The sequence below is a fragment of the Macrobrachium rosenbergii genome, chromosome 3, assembly GCF_040412425.1.
Source record: "Macrobrachium rosenbergii isolate ZJJX-2024 chromosome 3, ASM4041242v1, whole genome shotgun sequence".
Lineage (NCBI taxonomy): Eukaryota > Metazoa > Arthropoda > Malacostraca > Decapoda > Palaemonidae > Macrobrachium > Macrobrachium rosenbergii.
The window spans coordinates 43,938,884-43,957,982 of NC_089743.1; the positions used below are offsets into that span (position 1 = coordinate 43,938,884).

At 41.4% G+C, this 19,099-nt stretch overlaps 1 protein-coding gene across 3 annotated transcripts in view; it reads left to right on the plus strand.

Moving 5' to 3' along the window:
- The first annotated feature begins 110 nt into the window (after nt 1-110).
- stck (LIM zinc finger domain containing stck) overlaps nt 111-19,099 on the plus strand; it is an 80,785-nt gene continuing 61,796 nt past the window's right edge. Inside the window, exon 1 of one of the 3 annotated variants that reach the window (XM_067131387.1) lies at nt 111-280. In XM_067131387.1, the coding sequence (XP_066987488.1) occupies nt 126-280 (155 nt within the window). In that variant the 5' untranslated portion in view covers nt 111-125. Of the gene's footprint in view, nt 428-19,099 lie in introns of all 3 variants that reach the window. The other 2 variants (XM_067131391.1, XM_067131396.1) reach the window with 2 other exon arrangements.

Genomic DNA, 19,099 nt, shown 5'->3' on the forward strand with positions numbered 1-19,099 from the left:
AGAAAAGGAAGTATAGACTGATTCAAAGTCTAAATGAGAAGATAGTATCTGAATAATGCCACTGACTTCAATAGAAATAGCACAAGGGAGTAAATATTCTCCAAGTACATTATATATATTTTTATATGAGAAGCAGCATTAGAAATCATCGTCTAACTCCAAGCCGTGGAAGTCACCAGCGCACTCTATTTTTGGGAGGAACGACGCCCATCTGTATTTCTTCGGGTGAATATAACAAGAGGTCCATCAATTTCGAGAATTCTCATCCAGGAATTAGGGAGTAAGTAAACGAACTACCATTTTGTGATAGAAATATTGTTATTTGTGACTGAAAACTCCTAAATAACGGAAGATACGCGAGTGAGAGTGAGTGGGTGGCGAAGGACTTCGCCCCCTCATTTAGCCCAATTATAATCGAATTAGAAAGGTGGGTGTGTGTTGCAGATGCTAGCAAAGCTAGTTTTAGCCATATATTTGCATATTTTTGGTTTAGATTTTGGCTATGTTTTATAATAAGCTCTTGTGGAATGTTTATTATTTGTTAGTAATCTAACTAAGGTCTCCGCAAATTAGGATAGGTTAGGATAACGGATCGGCCCAGTCCAAGCATGACCTTGCTAGTCAAAGAGGGTCACTAGGCTTTATTAGAGAGGGCCCTTTGATACGTTTTCAAGGACTTCCCATGCATAAATCTTAGGAGAATACTGAGGGCATAGACTAGACAATTGTAAGCATTTAGGTTACTTCTGCAGGCTTGGGCTATAGACTGGGTAATTACAAGGAAAAGCTCTCATGGAGATGTTCTTTATAAATGGAATTAATACAGAAAAGGGCATAGGCTATATGATGCAGCACAGGTGAGATAACTTGAAAAATCTACCAAAATAATTAAATAATTTACTACTTGTGTCTACGTTTTTATCTTAATTCCCAAGGGGCTGATACTAAACATGGCGCCTGTGGAGCTTTTCATCATGAAAAGTTAAACAAAAGAAGGTAAAAGTCTCAAATTATTTTGGTTAATAATGTTTCAAGTTCTTTCACATGCACTGGTTCAAGCCTACAGTATATATATAAACCCCACATTTGCATCCTCACGATCCGTGGACTCGTCTATTTGCGGATTTCTCTTTGGAACATACATACACATTATTCACGGAAAATTTGCCCATTCGCGGTATTTTTCACTTGACAAATATTTACTAATTACTATATTTTCATATTTTCATGACTAAATGCACTGTTTTGATAAAACTATTGAAATACTTAGGTATAAACATTTTTAGAGTGGGTAAATCTAAATAAGTGCTCCGGCCGATTTTTAGTATAAATGTGTTTATACATTGAAAGAAGATACTAAATATGTTCTAACGAAGAAGGAAATTAGTGGCGGTAAGTCCTATCGGTCTAGAAAACACAACTTGAATATTTGCACCTACAGAAAAAAACCAAGTCCTTCATGTTGTTGTCTTTGTCGTATCACCTATTTTACTGAGCTCCTGTTCGTTCGTTTGTGTGCTGCGCAGTCTCAGATTGTCATGGGGAAACCACACCTTCCGAATGACATCACGAAAAAAACTCCAGCCAAAAAGTGACATTAGACAATATCCGATCGTAAATAAGCACGTTTCAGTTTTCTCTGAAACAAAAGAAAGCAGCGTTTTCAGCCAATGACAAATATTTTATGTTACCAAGTCGTTCATTTTTTCGGCAAATAAACCTATTTTCTCCAATTTAAGCGTTAATTGCACTAGTGCCATGAGTGAGTTAACAGGACCGTCTACAAGCTCCGATTTTGTTCCCCAGGAAAGTTTCCCCACAGTGTGTGAAAATTGTTACGTGAATTATAGAGATTTCACAAACTATTATTATGGGCATATGGAAAGGCTCGTAACATTTGCCCAAAATCACGGTTTAATCAAGAGTGAACACATTTGCCCGACATGTAAGGAAAAGTGCCGTCTTGACTTGAACAAAAAAGCCTTTCGATGCAAAGTGTGCAGGGAAGGTAGTGCCCATAAGGGGGGGTCGCAGGGGGCGAAGCCCCCCACTAGGCCTAGGTAGGGGTACGGCACCCTAGGTTAGGTTAGGTGGTTGTTTGGTTAGGTAGTACCCTGGAAATCACTTTTCTCCTGCTCCCCCCAACCCCAAAAAGCCCGGTTCCCACTGTGGTCCCCCAAGATTGTTAGATGGGAAAAAGGGTGTAATTGCTTGATGCCACCAATATTAATGATCAGTTTCAGCATAATCAATAAAAAATACATCGGGAAAATATATATTCTTCTGCAAACAAGAGACGGAGCTCTCCTTTAGATTTACCTCAGAGTGTTTTTTTTGTGTTTGAACTATCAAAATAGGCAGTTATAAGTGTTTTCAGAGGGGTTTTAAGTATTTGCGGATTTTAGCTATTCATGAGGGTTGTGGTACACATCCCCTGCGAATACGGGCATTTACTGTACATCCTTTTCTGTATTGTTCAGTCATAAAATTTAAGTAATGAACAATGTTGCTGTGTGGAAATCTTCCTAAGCATTAATATTATTTATGTAGGAGTAGGCCATAGGTTTTAGGAGTAGACTTGCATCCTGACTTAATGACCTTTTGCATAGTCCAGGAGTGGTTGGACTCATTATTTGGGGATCCAAGGGATCCAGGCTAACTTAGGCCATGACCTTATTTTACCATGGGCCTATACAGGGAACTGATAGCTAGGCTAGTAGCTTAACCTTTCACAATCTAATCAGTAGAGTTCAGAAGCTAACTGTGCACAGTGTGGAGCGTTGCTGCTGAGTATACCTCCTTGTAGTCACTTACAAAAGCCGGGTATTTACGATCAGGTTTACCTGTCAGTTCTGCTGCGGCTGTTCGACGGATGAGTGTCTGCATGAAAAGAGTTGAACTGTCAGGCAGACCATCAACTAGAGGTAATCGTCTTCAGTTCTCACCTCACCGTTGTCGTGGCAACAGTACATGGCACCGATAGAAATTCTGCTAGCTCTTGAGGAGGTGGAGCTATATAGACTACCTGTTGTGGCAATTCACGTAATACAGTACAGGCAGTCCCTGGGTTACGATGAGTCCGGCTTACGATGTTCCGAGGTTACAACGCTTTTCAAATATATTCATCAGAAATTATTTCCTGGTTTACGTTCCATGTTCCGGGGTTACAATGCCAATCCGACAGAAGAAATATGGCCACAAAATGGCAGAATAATCAAAATTTGTAGTTTTTTTTATGAAAAACAATAAAAATGCTGTTTACATCGTTTTCAATACACCCAGAGCATGAAAAGTAAGGTTTTCTTATGATTTTTTATTATTTTCGACAATTTTTGGCTTACGAAGATTTTTGGCTTACAACGCAGCGTAGGAACGGAACCCTTGTCGTAAACTGGGGACTGCCTTTAATAGGAAAGAGTAAAAAGGTGTAAAAAAGTATGGTCTAAACATTATCTATGAGAGAGTGATGTCTGTTCTTATACTATTAATGAACAATTGTTCTGACACGATATACAAACCATCGGTCCTTTACATTAAAAATTACTTATGGATGAAGCTGGACACGGTCGCTAAGCTCTTGAATAAGGTGGTTAGGCAGTAACTACTGTCAGGTAGGTGGGAATACCCGCCTGCCTGGACGTAAACATTCCAGTTTGTTTTTGGCCGTCATGCATTGCAGACGTGTTTTCAGATCTCATTGCCTGGCTGTCGTTAAGCTCTTTGTTATCCCAGTGGGATCTTTCTGTACTGTTGTGTATATGTTATGTGTGTTTGATATTTATTAATACAAATCCACAATTTGTGATAGCTTCATAAGCAGTCATTCTCCTGCGTCTGTGTCTTGGGTTTGACGGCCAAGGGCCTATTTAGAGGGACGTAACCGATTGGTAATGCTTCTCTTCTAGTAGCCCTTTCTTTAGATATTAAGGCATTCCCCTGTACTTTCAGAGATATTAGATTGAAATGTAATATCTTCGCTCCCCTACATTGACCTGGACATAAGAATTCACTCCCCTTCTTGGGCTGCCGAGTGTTGTTTTTGCCGCCTGCGCTATAGAGTTGCAGGGGGGAGAGATTACAGGCGTCGTCAGTAAGTTTTGCTTCCACAGCGTCCTTGGTGGCCTCCCCTGCTTCCCTCTCTCTCCCTGTAGGTTCTTCCTTATCTCTCCTCTGGTACAGATCTCTCTCCTTTGCCCTCTTCACTCGCTCATCAGGCGAAGACCGTGAGGGGGCCTTGGGTGGTCGGGCAACCTCTTCTAAGGGGCCTCCTCTTGCTGCGTAGGGCAGTTACCCTTGGAGTGAGAGGAGTCTCCCTCTACTAGCCATCTTTGCTTTTTCTTTCAGTTTGACAGTGAGCATCGCAGGCACAGCAGTACTTGGCTGGATCTCAGTTGGGATATCTTTGCATGAAGGAGTCCCGGCGTTCATTCAGTGTTGCTTCAGGATCAACCACAGTGCCTGGTTGGAATGCGCATAGTTCCACGTCGGGATCATTCCTTCCGACTGTTCCTGCCGATGTGGATTGATCGCTGTCATTGCTGGCCTTTGTGTATGCTGTGGCACTGCCTCTGGCTTATCTGTGGTCCATCTGCTCCTGCTGTTTCCTGTGTTATGCTCCTGTTGACTTGGCAACAGTCTCGGCAGCCCGTCCTGGTCTCCTGCTGCAGCTGTCCTGATCGTTCCTGTTGCTGCTGGTGATGTTCATCTGACATGCCTGGACATTGCTGTAGCTCGTGCCTTCCAAACCACTTCCGTAGCTCCTGCATCAGCTGTCCTGATCGGCCTGCTGCTTCTGGTGGTCGTGTCCTGAGCCACTTCCGTTGTGATTCTGCCTAGCTGCCCTGGAGGTTACGATGTTTCATGTCCAGCGTTCTGTAGAAGATGTCGGGGTGAAGGTGAAGGAAGTCGCCCTGTGGAAGTAGCCACTGCCTTCTTCAACTTTTCTTTGATTTCTTCTTCTGCTGCCTCTTCCCTTCCTCTCCCGAGGTTCGAAGGTTGGGGGGTGAGTCCCAGGAACCAGATAGACCTTTGTTGACCAAAGGAAAAGAAGGCTGCTTCTTTCCCCTTGATGCCCTTGGATGTCTAGGGACTGCCTCCTTCTGAGGAGGCAGCGGGTCTCTTGTTGGCTCTTCCCAACCTTCGGGTTAGGGAACCGATTCACATACCCCTGGGTATTGTGTTTTGGGAGCTGCGGGCGCACAGACCTCGGTTTGCGATCCCATTCCCAGTCCTAGAGGTTCCGCCTCTTAAGACGGGTGCTGCTTCGGGCGCTTGTCTGTGAGGTGCTTCGAGTGCTTGAGATTCTATGGAATATCGAGTATCCTGATCTGGTCTGGAGAGTACTCTCCCCGCCCCAGTTCAGGAGCAGTGCAAGAGAAAGGGCCGAGGCACCTGGGTTTCTCAGCTCTTGCTGCCAGCACTACAAGCACTCCCTGTTTGCTTACCAATGCTCCGTTGGGTTCCCAGCCTGGTGTCTCGATCCTATCAGTTCGAACACCAGAAGAAGCAGGGAAGAGATTCCCTTCAGGAGTCATGTGGGACTTCGTAGGGACTGACACTCTTCTGGGAGACAGTTTCTTGTTGGCTCTTCCCGCCCTTGGGCAGGAACCGATTTGCATTCTCTTGTGGGGTCTGGCGTTTCGTGGGCCATGAGGCTGCACCCTCATTGCCAGTCTTAGAAGCCTGCGTCTAAGACTGGTTCTCTGCCTGTCTCTTCTCGATTTCTTAGGAAACCGAAAGCAGCCGCTCCCGATTTTTGGGAGTCTTGTATGTCGCTCGAATTCTATGAATCATGAGTGCTCTCCTGACAAGAGGCACAGGATGAGAGAAAGTACTGAGATTCAGTGCCAAGATGCCAGGTGCCTCGATGCCCCACCAGCTGCTTCGCTTCCTTGGCCCGGTTTGCATCCTTGTGTCTTCAACCTTAGGGTTCAAGCATGCAGGATAGCAGACAGAATTCCCCTTAAACCTTCTTCTTGAGGGGCCTCAGAGGAGTTTAGAGTTCAGAAAACTAGCACTAGTTCATGGCAGACAAGTTCCGCCCTGTCCAGTTCCAATTGTGTTCGCACGATTGGTTCGGCTTGCTTGGCTTGCCCACCCCGTCCAGCCCCTGGTTGCGCTTGCGAGACTGGCTTGGTTCGGTTCGGCTCCCAGTCCACTGCATACCACCCAGTCTGGATCACATTCACGTGATCAGCTCAGTTCGGTGTGGCTTGGCTCGGCCCCGCTCAGGCTTTCCAAATCGGGTTCGCGGCTTTGTTCGAGTTAACTTTCTGCTCTTCCCAGGAAAGCTCTTTGCCATGGCACAAGCACTCTTCTTCACCCGTGTGGCAGTAATCTCCTTCAGTTGATTATCTCTCGCGGTCCACTTCTCCTGCTGGTCTTACTGGCAGGACAGGTAGGGGTACTCTTTCTCCTCACTTGTTCTCTTTCCCTCTCGGTTGTTCCGAGAGGTGTGAGAATGGACAGAGAGAGCTCTGACGAATTTGTCTTTCTTCGGAGATCGGCTGCCTGGCATGCTTTGGGTGTCGGTCCCTGATTGTCTCGTAGTACAACCAGGTAGCCGAGAAGGGTTTCGTGGGATCTGTCAAGGTCTCCCTCCAAGGAGAGAGGTACAGGAGTTTTGCGCTTTGGAAGCAGCGAGGGTCTTCCTCTTGAAGTTGCGATCGCTCTCGTTTTTCAGAGAACTTCATGCCAATTTGTTAGCACGAGGATCCTCGGGACAGGACCGTGGCTCCCCCAATGAATAATCCTCATCACTCGCAACCCTTGCAGTTCCCGAGGGGCCGAGAGTTCAGGGGCTGCCGTGGCCCTTGCTTGCAAGAGCTTTCTCGACCAGATGAATACTTTTCTTCAGACAAGGAGTTCATTCAGGTCGACACACCAAGCTTCTCCCCCACCTTGGCAGAGTACAAATTCTTCTTACCTCGGAGGGTCTTGCCGACTGCAGGTTGTTCTGACTGTCTCACCTGGACTGGGTTCTCTCTCTGCTTCTCCTTGCTGTGAAGGGTATTCTCTTCTGCAACGAGAGGTGGCGATCTTGGAGGGAACCTGCTGGTTTCCCCCAGGCAGTCTCCTGATGGATCCACAATCCTTCATTTTTAGGCATTCTCTCCTCGGATATGACCATTCCTGGAAAGAAAACTGCCTTCTGGAGATTCCTCCTGTCCAGGGGTGGGTCTTCCTATACCAGACGGCAATTTGTGTGCAGTTCTAGTGCTAAGAAGAACGACTTTGTCCTAATTCGGATCTCCGGTTTCGTAAGTCCTGAGTTGGCTCAACCCTTAGGAACAAACTTTTTCTTGGTTCTGCCTTTCTCTTTCAGAGATTTGCCAGATACTGCGGTAATCAAGGATCGTACCAGAGCACTGCCTTGTCCTTTGAACAATGGCCAATACCTTTGGGTATTAGTCATCTTGGCTCGACCTTGAGTTCTAGCCAGTCCCCCTTCAACTCCTAAGAAGTCCCAGGCTTCGGAAGAAGATCGCCCTCTTCTTCCCTTCTGGGAAAGTGCGCATAACTGTGTTTCTTTCCACCCACTCTTCCATAAGGGAGGAGGGCAGAAGGGAAGAGAGAAAGAAGTATTGACTGGGAAGAAGTTCTCCTACTGCAGATGCCTAGATGAAATGATACTTATTGAGTCTCTGGAGCTGGCAGCGACATTGCTGAGACCTGGGAATGGATTCCTTCAGAAGTATCTATTTCCCTTAGGTCTTGGTAATTCTTTTCATCAAACATCCATCCCATTTCCTCTCCCGTGCTCCCGATAGGGGAAATGCCAACCCGGCTAGAGCTAATCATCTTGGTATCCTGTCATCTTGCAGAAGCTTCCCCATGGTGGAAAGTGGAGGTCTGCTTCCATCCCTCTATCCCTCTTTCCTCTTTGAAATATGAGGAAAGAGTTAGACTAATGCTTGATTGAAGGAACCTTCGAATATGCTTGCATATTCCCCTCACATTGTGTATCTGCTTGCGGATTCACCGATCGAGGAATAGACGCACACCTGTAAGACTTTGTCTTGAAGGTGTATGACTGAGATGATTAATACCTTCTCATCAACATCTTGGACTCAAGGCAACCTTTTGGCCTTCCGAGAATTCAGGATGAGTTTTGCGACGCTCAGTGGTTTTGTTGAACAACAAAACCACAGTAGTGGCATTTGTTGACAAACAAGAGGGAATTGTTTTTTCCTCCTGTTTCATCTGTGTACATTTGCAGGTACTCAGGTGTTATATAGTGCACTCGATAGCTCAATTAGCCAGATGCATTCCCGGTGAGACCACCTTGACGTGGTGAGGGGGCTCTTGAACCCCAGGAATTTGTTTCCGGGTTTGAGTCTAAGAGTCTCATATACTATTACACATCTCTTTGGACTAAATTTGTGGAATTTTCCACTTTTGCTAAAATTTATTGGGCCTGTTAAATAGGAAAAGATATCATAGCTGGGATTGGGTTTGTATCCGAAGCTAAATAGTGAGAACTGTGGTAGGATCATCAGCCACTTTATAATGTTCGGACCTGAGAGATATCAGATTGATATTTCAAGGACAAAACTATTCAGCAGGGCTGGGCCATGGATTCCAGGGGGGTCTGGTTCTGGGAATAGGACTCTCGGCATTCTTTCTGGTTTTGTTGATTAGGGTGGGGATGATTGTATTCTTGTAATACTCTTGGTCCTAGCAAGCAGGTTTGGCTTACACTAGGGCCACTCAAATCGTATTGTGCCATCCCCTGTGGGGTAGGGTAGAGGGGTGGACATTTGGGAGTCGGCTCTCACTTGTGCCATTATTGGAAGAATAAACCCCATGAAAGGCTAATGATATCTTTTTAAAGTTTTCAGGTTTATTATTATTTTTTTCCTATTCGATCTTCATGAATAGTAATAATAAAGAGTCAAGTACCCCTAGGCCCTCTGATGATACTGTTTTGGCACAGATGACGGCCTCTGCACCCACCTTGGAGATTGAAAATTCTCCAAATGTTGACGACCCATGCGAGAAAAAGGATAGGAACCATTCTCCTTTGAGCCAGATGTTTCTGTGCCTGTGTCCCTATCAAAAAAAGGAGCAAAAAATAGTTCAAACCTTTTCAACTATGGGCCCTTTGGAGCCTAAAAGAATAAGCAAAAGAAAATATAGACCTGACTCAACCTTGGTTCACTTTGTCAAACTGGTCAAGGTTTTTGAATAAACAAGCTGACCAAGATATATTCCTTATTAAAATTGGAAAATTACTTGTTGAACTGATGCCCATCACAAGAGATGAGCTTAAGACAAAATAAAAAAAGGGAATGGTTGGTTGAAACAACAACCAGAATCCAGTCAGAAAGTTATCAAAACATTAAAAACATAGAGAACATAAATATAAGCGTTACAAGGCATGATACCATGAACAGTGTACAAGTCACAGTGATATTACCAAATCTAGAAGAAATACAAAATAAATCGATGTTTGTAGATTCATTACAGAAAAGATACAACAGTGTTGGAGACTGCAAACTATATGAGGTCCCAAGCAGGAAAGACAAAAATAAATCTATCAAAATGGCAAAAATAAAGTTCAGTGGCCAAACCTTCCCCTGGAAAATTAAAATACTGGGATTAAACAGGGAAGTAAGACCTTATGTTCCCAAACCCATGCAATGCAAGAACTGTTGCAAATATGGCCATACAGCCATTAAATGCAGAATTTTCCCAGATGTGCCTATTGCAGTTCGCAAGAACATAAAACACGCTGGGACTGTGGTCAACCAAAATTGCATAAATTGTGGCCTAGAACATCATGCCTGATCTAAAACGTGCATTCTATATTTACAATACCGAATTTAAACTATTACAAGAATGAACTGGAATGTCAATCAGGGAAGCAAAGCTAGAACTAAAAATGAGAGCATTGAATGACCCAGCTAAGAAATTTAGGTATGCAGATACTTCAAAATCAAACAATACCCAAACTTAAGTGAATGACAATAAAAATTGTTAAAAATCACTAAAAAAAATACTTGATCAAAAGAACTCTTCTATGGAGATTTCTTACAACAATGACATTATCACAGTTGGCAATAGATTTACCTCCTTACCAGAAATAGATACGAATATTGACATAGAGAAAGGGGAAAAAGAATTAAAATCTGAAGCCTGGGCCGGAAGGAAAATTGGATTGTTTATATCCAGGCAGTGCCTACCGGACAGTGGTTACTGCCTAACTGCCTTGTTCAAGAGTTTAACAGTTTTTTCCAGCTTCACTGTAAATAATTCCTAAATGTAAAGGACCTCAGGTTTGTATAGGTAGGAAAAATACAATTTACATTTAAAAATTTATGATATTCCATTCCATTCCATTCCATACATTGTTCAGAAGCAAAAATCTTTCAAGTTGCATGCAGTGCAAATATGATGGCTGAACAAGTTGAGCTCTTGAGTAAAAATGTCAGAACCCAGATTGTTCTTGAATTTCTTTTATATTGTAAGATGAGTAAATATTGTATCTCATTATCAAATGTAGGTTTTATAGATCTTTCCTTAATTCAGATTTTCAGATATTGAACGTAATTTAAAATATACTGTATGTATCATTAGATTGAAAAGGGTATTGTCTTGCATGGTGATGAGAATGGATTTCTGAAATGTTGGATTTGTATACAAATAAACAAGAGATAATTTCTGATCTTGCCATCCTATTTAATGTTACAATTAACTAGCCAGCAGCAAAAATCTTACTTGTTTTACATATCTCTTAGACATGAGTGAATACTGTATACTCATTGCATATATATAAGCACAGTAAACACATTTAGAGTAAACACCAGATCAGATGGCTTCAAGAGTTAGTTCATGTTACTCTATTTGAAACCAGCTTAATAGAAACTTCAGTTACTTTCCATTACTGTAACCTTAATTTGTATAACCAACATCCGATCGTTCCCCATTACAATAGCCTGAAAACTTGCCTATCACAGATCTACTCAGAAGATAAATACTGTAGCTACTCAACATTAGTAAAGAAAAGTTATTAGTAGATTTTAGAAGAAATTTTGCGTAGATGCAAACTTTAGTTAACAGTTGGCAAGATACATCTTGCTTTCCAGATACAAGTGAATAGGGGAGATTTAAGCAGGAATTGGTTGCAGAGGCTTCACACTACTGTAGTTATATTTAAAAGGAAAAACTGAAGACAGATTGCTTGAGAAATTAGTGTAATTTAACAAGGCCAGTGAAGAAAGGTATCTGAAAAGCTGTGGTTTGTATTAATGGAACAAAAGTAGTCTTTTTTTATATACGTAACTTACCAAGTACTGTAATTACATAGCCTATGTTTCTAATTCGTGCAGCAGCTAAAAATTTTTCATTTACGGTAGCGTTCTATTGTTTTAGTGTGGGTGACAAGGCCCCGCCCACTTTTGGGGAAGGATAGGTACAATACAGCTGAAGGGCTCAATTTGTTTCTGCTAGTTAATGACTGAACTTCAGTTGTCTCATGCAGCTTTGGTTTGAGTTTGGTTGCCAGATGGTTGTTCTTAGTCTCCATTTGTTGACATATTCTTTGATTTTGGTAGCATTCACACTATTTTCAGATAGCTTAGTTTATTTTAGACCTATTTTTTCACAATTTACGACTTTTCTCGACGATGTGTGACACCAGTGCTTCTAGTATCCGGTTTTGCAGCAAAGGCTGCAAAACTAGGTTGACGAAGGCGTCTTATGATTCCCACACACTCTGTAGCAATTGTAGGGGACAGACTTGTTCGATTGACTTGACTTGTATTGAATGCAGGGACTGGGATCAGGGAAAGTGGAAAACATTAAAATCTCATTTAGATAAGTTAGAGAGAGACAGAAAAAGGAAGGCAACTGTAAGAGCTGAAGCTAGGAACGTAGCTGGCAAAGAGCATACTCCTAAATCGGGAGTAACCGATTTACCTGTTCTGCCTTTACTCCTACTGCTGTTTCCCCCTTAACCAGCCCCTAGACAAAGGTCACTGTCAAACTCCCATGCACCAGGGAGGAGGCATACTGGTAGCCCAAGGGAGGTCCGTGGGGTTTGCCCATGGGTAGGTGCCCCCTCAACCAAGCCTGTTGAGCGGTCCCAGGACTCGGTGGACAGCCGCTGGAAAGGTGTCCAAAAGGAAGTGCATGGACTTTCATCTAGTTTGTCAGATTCCGGCTTGGATAAGAGGCGCCGAGGGCACTTTTACAAGGTATCTCGTCCTTTGAAGAGGTACGTATCGGTTACAGACGCTCTTCTCCGCCTCCCTGCAAGCATGTGAAGGAACCAGAGCATAGTCCTCAGCCGACCTTTAGTTTCTGGGCCAGCCCAGAATGAGTATCTCCTGAACACCAGTGTTTGTCGCGCAAGCGCCTGTCTAGCTCATGCAAGTACCCAGCGGATTCAGAGTACCCAGTGCCTGTGCCCGAGCACCCAACACCACCTGTCAAGCGCCCGGCGCCATCTCTACAATTGACTTCCACGTTCACTCTTGGTCCCCATGCAGCATGATTTTTCGATGGATCCCATTCAGTGCTGTGATGGCTGGTTTTGCCACCACTCAGTACTCAATACTCAAAATGTACTAATAGTGTTCAAACACAGATACTAAGTCCACGATAGGTGGAATAGCACTAATAAAAAAGATGTGCAAAAATCAGTTCAGGGGGTTAAACAAAACGCCAAGAATAAAAACTTACTAAAACACCAAGAATAAAAACTTAATTTAATACATAAATAACCAGATAGAAGTTACACCTGAACCTCACAATTACATCAAATTAATGAATAACTAACACCCTTAACTAATTAATGACAATAACAAACACACTCCTACTACTAAAGATAGCCTGCAACACAATTATCCACAAAAGAAGGGGGTTCAGACAGGAGGAGGCAAACAAAAAGGAGGAATAACCTGACCAATACACTCTAATAAGTCCTAAGGTGGTGTTTCTCCGTTTCTCAATAATTGGCCGTGATCTCTTCAAAAATAAAATCTCTGCGTCCAGAGATTAACATAGGAAAATGTCAGGTCACGGCTCCCAGCAATGGGGAATGAATATGGCGTGTTCTGCCAATCAGCACAGATAGCAGGGACAGTCCAAAGATCCGTTTAAGGTCCCTACACCGTGATCAATAATATATAATATTAACCCTTAAACGCTGACTGGACGTATTGTAAGTCGACTAAAATTGTCTGTCGGGTGATGAGTGGACGTACCATACGTCGACTACAAAAAATTTCAACCTTTGGTCAACTTTGACTCGACCGAAATGGTCGAAAAACGCAATTGTAAGCTAAAACTCTTACATTCTGGTAATATTCAATCATTTACCTTCATTTTGCAACAAATTGGAAGTCTCTAGCACAATATTTCGATTTATGGTGAATTTTTGAAAAAACTTTTTCCTTACGTCTGCTCGGTAACGCTGCCAAAAATTTCAGAAATTCTTTCGTCATTTTGTCGTAAATTTTGCACCATTTTATATTAGCTGTTACATAAAGTTTTATGTATGAAAATGTGTGCAATTTCATTTAAAATACAACAAAAAATAACCCATGGTTGTAGCTTTTATCAGTTTGGAAATATTTTCATATAAATCACAATGAGTGCCAAAATTTCAATCTTCGGTCAACTTTGACTCAACCGAAATGGTAGAAAAACGCAATTGTAAGCTAAAACTCTTACATTCTAGTAATGTTCAATCATGTACCTTCATTTTGCAACAAATTGGAAGTCTCTAGCACAATATTTCGATTTATGGTGAATTTTTGAAAAAACTTTTTTTTCCCCTTTGTCGTAATGTTTGCACCATTTTATATTAGTCGTTACATAAAGTTTTATATATGAAAATGTGTGCAGTTTCATGTAGAATACAACAAAAAATAACTCATGGTTGTAGCTTTTATCAGTTTTGAAATATTTTCTTATAAATCACGATAAGTGCCAAAATTTCAACCTTCGGTCAACTTTGACCCAACCGAAATGGTCAAAAAACGCAATTGTAAGCTAAAACTCTTACATTCTAGTAATATTCAATCATGTACCTTCATTTTGCAACAAATTGGAAGTCTCTGGCACAATATTTCGATTTATGGTGAATTTTTGAAAAAAAAACTTTTTCCTTACGTCCACATACGGTAACTTCGGCGAACATCTCAGAAATTCTTTCGTCACTTTGTCGTAATGTTTGCACTGTTTTATATTAGTCGTTACATAAAGTTTTATATATGAAAATGTGTTCAATTTCATGTAGAATACAACAAAAAATAACTCATGGTTGTAGCTTGTATCCGTTTTGAAATATTTTCATATAAATCACGATAAGTGCCAAAATTTCAACCTTCGGTCAACTTTGACTCAACCAAAATGGTAGAAAAATGCAATTGTAAGCTAAAACTCTTACATTGTAGTAATATTCAATCACGTACCTTCATTTTGCAACAAATTGGAAGTCTCTAGCACAGTATTTCGATTTATGGTGAATTTAAAAAAAAAAACTTTTTCCATACGTCCACGCGTGGTAACTCGGCCGAACATCTCAGAAATTCTTTCGTCACTTTGTCGTAATGTTTGCACCGTTTTATATTAGTCGTTACATAAAATTTTATATATGAAAATGTGCACAATTTCATGTAGAATACAACAAAAAATAACTCATGGTTGTAGCTTTTACCAGTTTTGAAATATTTTCATATAAATCACGATAAATAGAAAAAATTCTACCTTCGGTCAACTTTAACGCGACCAAAATGGTAAAAAACTGCAGTTGTAAGCTAAAACACTTACAGTCTAGTAGTATTCAATCAATTACCTTCATTTTGCAACAAACAGGAAGTCTCTAGCACAATATATCGATTTATGGTGAATTTTAAAAAAAAAATTTTTTTTACGTCCGCGCGTTACGAATTCATGCATCATTTTGTGATATTTTCTCTGTGTTGCTTTGATCGTTTTACAATTTGTTATATACCAAAATCATCGCAATTTAGTGTACAATACAAAGAAAAAAAATAACTCGTTAGCTTTAACCGTTTTCTCACAGCGCGATTTATATACAATTATATATGAAATTTTTTTTCGCTATGTCATATATTTCAATATTTATATATGATAATGATATTTTTTTTCATTTCTGATGGTTGCATACTAAACTTCAGGCAATGACAAAAAAGGAGCCAAAAATGAACTCTTAATCTTAAAAACTAAGCTTGCTGTGATTTTTTGAAAGAAACCTTTTTTCTGCTTCGGCGCTAACTCCCGAACGCCGCTGGCATACATCAGACACTTTGTAAATAGAGGCTCGGTGTTTAAGGGTTAATATCACCATACCTTGGCTCAGAGAGGCCCCCTCGGCTGTATAACTAAGCAAGGAGGAGCTGGAAATATGTGGCAGAAAAATTCTGGTGCTTCAAGTAAATCCAAATATATCGGATGATTCAAGCAGCTGGCCAATATCATTCCACTCTATAAGATTGCTCAGAAACGATTCCCGTTTGGCCAAAAGCACCACCAGGAAAAACACAGAGCCACCTCCACTCACACACCATATATGAAAAAAAACAAAACAGCCATTAGCAAAAAGTTTGAAACACACAAACCACCGGAGAGAAGGAGAACGAGCTAACAGACTAATACAGTATTTAACACTCAGGTTTAATCAATAATAATGTAAATCAAACAAATGACAACAAGATGACAGCGCCGACTGGGCGAGATCATGCGTCTGCTTCAGAAGAACTTGCAATAACAGTAACCCTCATGACTTGTCTCCTTCGCCGATTTCTTCGGATGAGGAGGATTTAGACCAGGCTCCTTCTCCAGTGCCTTTCAGTAACTTTCTTAGATAGACCATTTGCTGGTTGCTTTTCCATCCTTTTTCTCACCAGCTGCCCCCAGCTTCTCCTGCCTCCACTTTTTATATGAGGAATCAGCCTGGAGAGGTCTCCAGGATCCCTAAAATGGTTTTTTCTTCCTTATCCAGGAAAGCCTTGAGAGAGATGGAATTTTGGCTCTCGGACAGGAGAGAGCAGGGCAAGTTGGCCTTCTGCACCCTTCCCCACTTGTCTTTTGGCTAAGAGATATCAGGCATACACTGCAGGAGAAGCTCTTTCCTTGGGAGTTGCTGCCCCCTCCCAGGGGGACTTCTGCTTGATCAACTTGAATAGACGGTCAGCTTTTGCTTTGGCCAAGATCATGTTTTCAGCCAACGAACTTTACCACCTTGTAAAGAGTATGTTTAAAGTATTTGAAGTCCTCAGCTTTCTGGAATGGACTGTGGGTGCACTGGCGAAGAAAATTGAAGACTCTGAAGGTATGGCAGAGGATTTGTGTGCAGACTGGTTAGGAGTTCTATCCTGCACCCATAAAGCCATTAGGGACGGCTCCATGAAAGTGGCTTCATTATTTACTATGGGGGTCCTGAAGAAGCAGGAACTTTGGTGTTTTTACACCACCAAAGGAGTAACTTTGTCCCAGAAGTCTGTGCTTCTTTTTTCATCTTTGGACCGTATGCACCTTTTCCCTCAAGCCACAGTCCAAGAGATAACATCAGATCTGCAGAAGAAACGAACACAGGATCTGGTAGCCCAGTCAGCCAAGCGGTCCAAGGATCAACCATCATTTAATGTTAAGTTGGCCTCTCCTTTGCAACAGCACCCCTTTCGGGGCAGTAGGACAAGGTTTCAGTCCAGACCTCGCTCCAATTTGCGTGCAACCCATCCAGTCGAGAAGGCTTCCTCAAGACCTTCCTCTCGTAAGTGAAAGTCCTGTTGGAGCCTCAATCAGTAGAATAAAGTAAAGAAAGGGGCAGATGGTGTCGAGTGGGAATATGTTAGGTTACTCAAACAAAAATTCTTAACACTAATTTATTCTTAAAACTAACTTAAAAACTAATAAAGTTTGGTGTCCTTTACCTTTAGGAGGTCAAAACTAAAAAAAAAAAACAATATGTAACAGTACAAACAAACACACAGAACTTCGGTTTACTTAGAAAAAAAAAAGTCATGTATAAGAAGTTCCAAAAACTTAACAACTAACTTTCACTCGTCAGTCCCACTCATACACACAACAACTCTAACTCTAGAAAAAAACCAAATTTACAAAAAACAACAATGGATATACTGTATATATATATATATATATATATATATATATTTGTGTGTGTGTGTATGTACGTATTTATGTATATGTATATAGTATTCATGAGAGACTCTTCTATTCACGGATTTCTCTGTGGAACATATATACACATTATTCAAGGAAAATTCACCCATTCATGGTATTTTTCACTAAGAAATATTCACTAATTACTATATTTTCATATAATTTTCATGACTAAATGCACTTTTTGTGGTGATAAAACTATTAAAATACTCAGGTATAAGCATTTTTAGAGGGTTTTTTTCTTGTGTTTGAACTATCAAAATGGCAGTTCTAAGTGTTTTTAGAGGGGTTTTAAGTATTCGCGGATTTTAGCTATTTGCGAGGGTTGTGGTACACATCCCCCGCGAATATCGGGGCGTTTACTGTACACCCTTTTCTGTATTGTTCAGTCATAAAATTTAAGTAATAAACAATGTTGCTGTGTGGAAATCTTCCTAAGAATTAATATTATTTATGTAGGAGTAGGCTATAGGTTGTAGGAGTAGACTTGCATCCCTTGTTAAACCAAACCCATTTGATTAAAAAATGTAACTAAAAAAAAAAAACTACCACAGTCCAGTCCTCCGTGTACCAGTGGGAGCCAGGCCCCCACACTTTTGGGAGAAATGGGATGCCAGAGGTGTAGATCAGTCCTGAAAGAGAGATACTCCATCCCATTCAGGGAGAATCGTCCCTTAGTGTCAACGCTCTTTGCATTGACAGCCTACTCAGTAGGCTCCGAGAGGTTTTTGACCCTTGCAGAAGAGGTATCGTCTCTTCTCGTGAAAAGAGCTGTAGAGGTGGTCGAAGATGTCAACACTCCAAGTTTTTATAACCGCACTAAGGTACTACATACATAGAACCAAAAGGATCAGAGGTCCCTCTAGTAAGCTCTGGTGTTCTGTGAAGAACTTTTCCAGACCCCTTTCCAAGAACGCAATGTCATTCTTTTTAAGAGATGCCATCTTTGAGTCGCACTCCAGAATTCGGAAGGACCTTTTTCCAGTTTTGAGAGTCAAAGCCCTCGAAATTAGAGCTGTTGCCACCTCGTTGGCTTTTAAACACAATATGTCTTTATCTGTGGTTCTCCAATCAACTTTTTGGAAGTGTAAGTCTGTAGCTGGCATGGTGTTGTGGGAGGAAGCATAGGAGTCTTGCTCCTATTCTATCTCTTTTGCCTTGATGTAGGCTGTTGAGTTCTTTGGGGAGCCTGGGGGTACTGTGTACTTGGAGTACCCACCAGTCTTTTTAATAGATGGGTAATGGTTTTAACTGTGTGTAGGTGACGGCATTGTCTGGTTGTCTTTTATTATGGTACTACATCCAAGGCAAAGGCACTCTTTTAAGGTTATGCTAGCTGTTGGATTACTCTTTGAGCTGCATAACCTCCACTTAAACTTTGTAGCAGTCAGAATACTCCTACGCTACGAGGCTCACACTGATGTAGGGGCGCTCCACGGCTACACTGCTGTGCCACTACTGTATAGTTAAGATGAGTGCCAACCAGAAGCTGTATCTGTCTGCAGCAGCTCTCTTAACTGGTAAGGGTACAACAAGTATTTTAACCAATTCTAGCTAGCTTTTTTGTTTTCAAATTCCTTTCTTCGCTAAAATTTGGGGATTGAAGTATGTCCATGCATCCCACCTCCTGTCAATATGGGATTCAGCTATGTAATTACTTGGAAAGTTATATATAAAAAAATTACATTTTTATAATAAAGTAAAGTTTTATATATACTTACCAAATAATTACAAATTAGAGCCACCCCTCCTCCCTTTCATAACATTGAGGGCATAAACAAATTGATCTCCTCAGCTGTGTTGTACCTATCCTTCCCCAAAAGTGGGTGGCGCCTTGTCACCTACACTAAAACAATAGAATGCTACCACAAATTTCAGATTTTTGCCTGCTGCGCAAATTAGAAACATAGGCTATGTAATTATTTGGTAATTATATATAAAACTT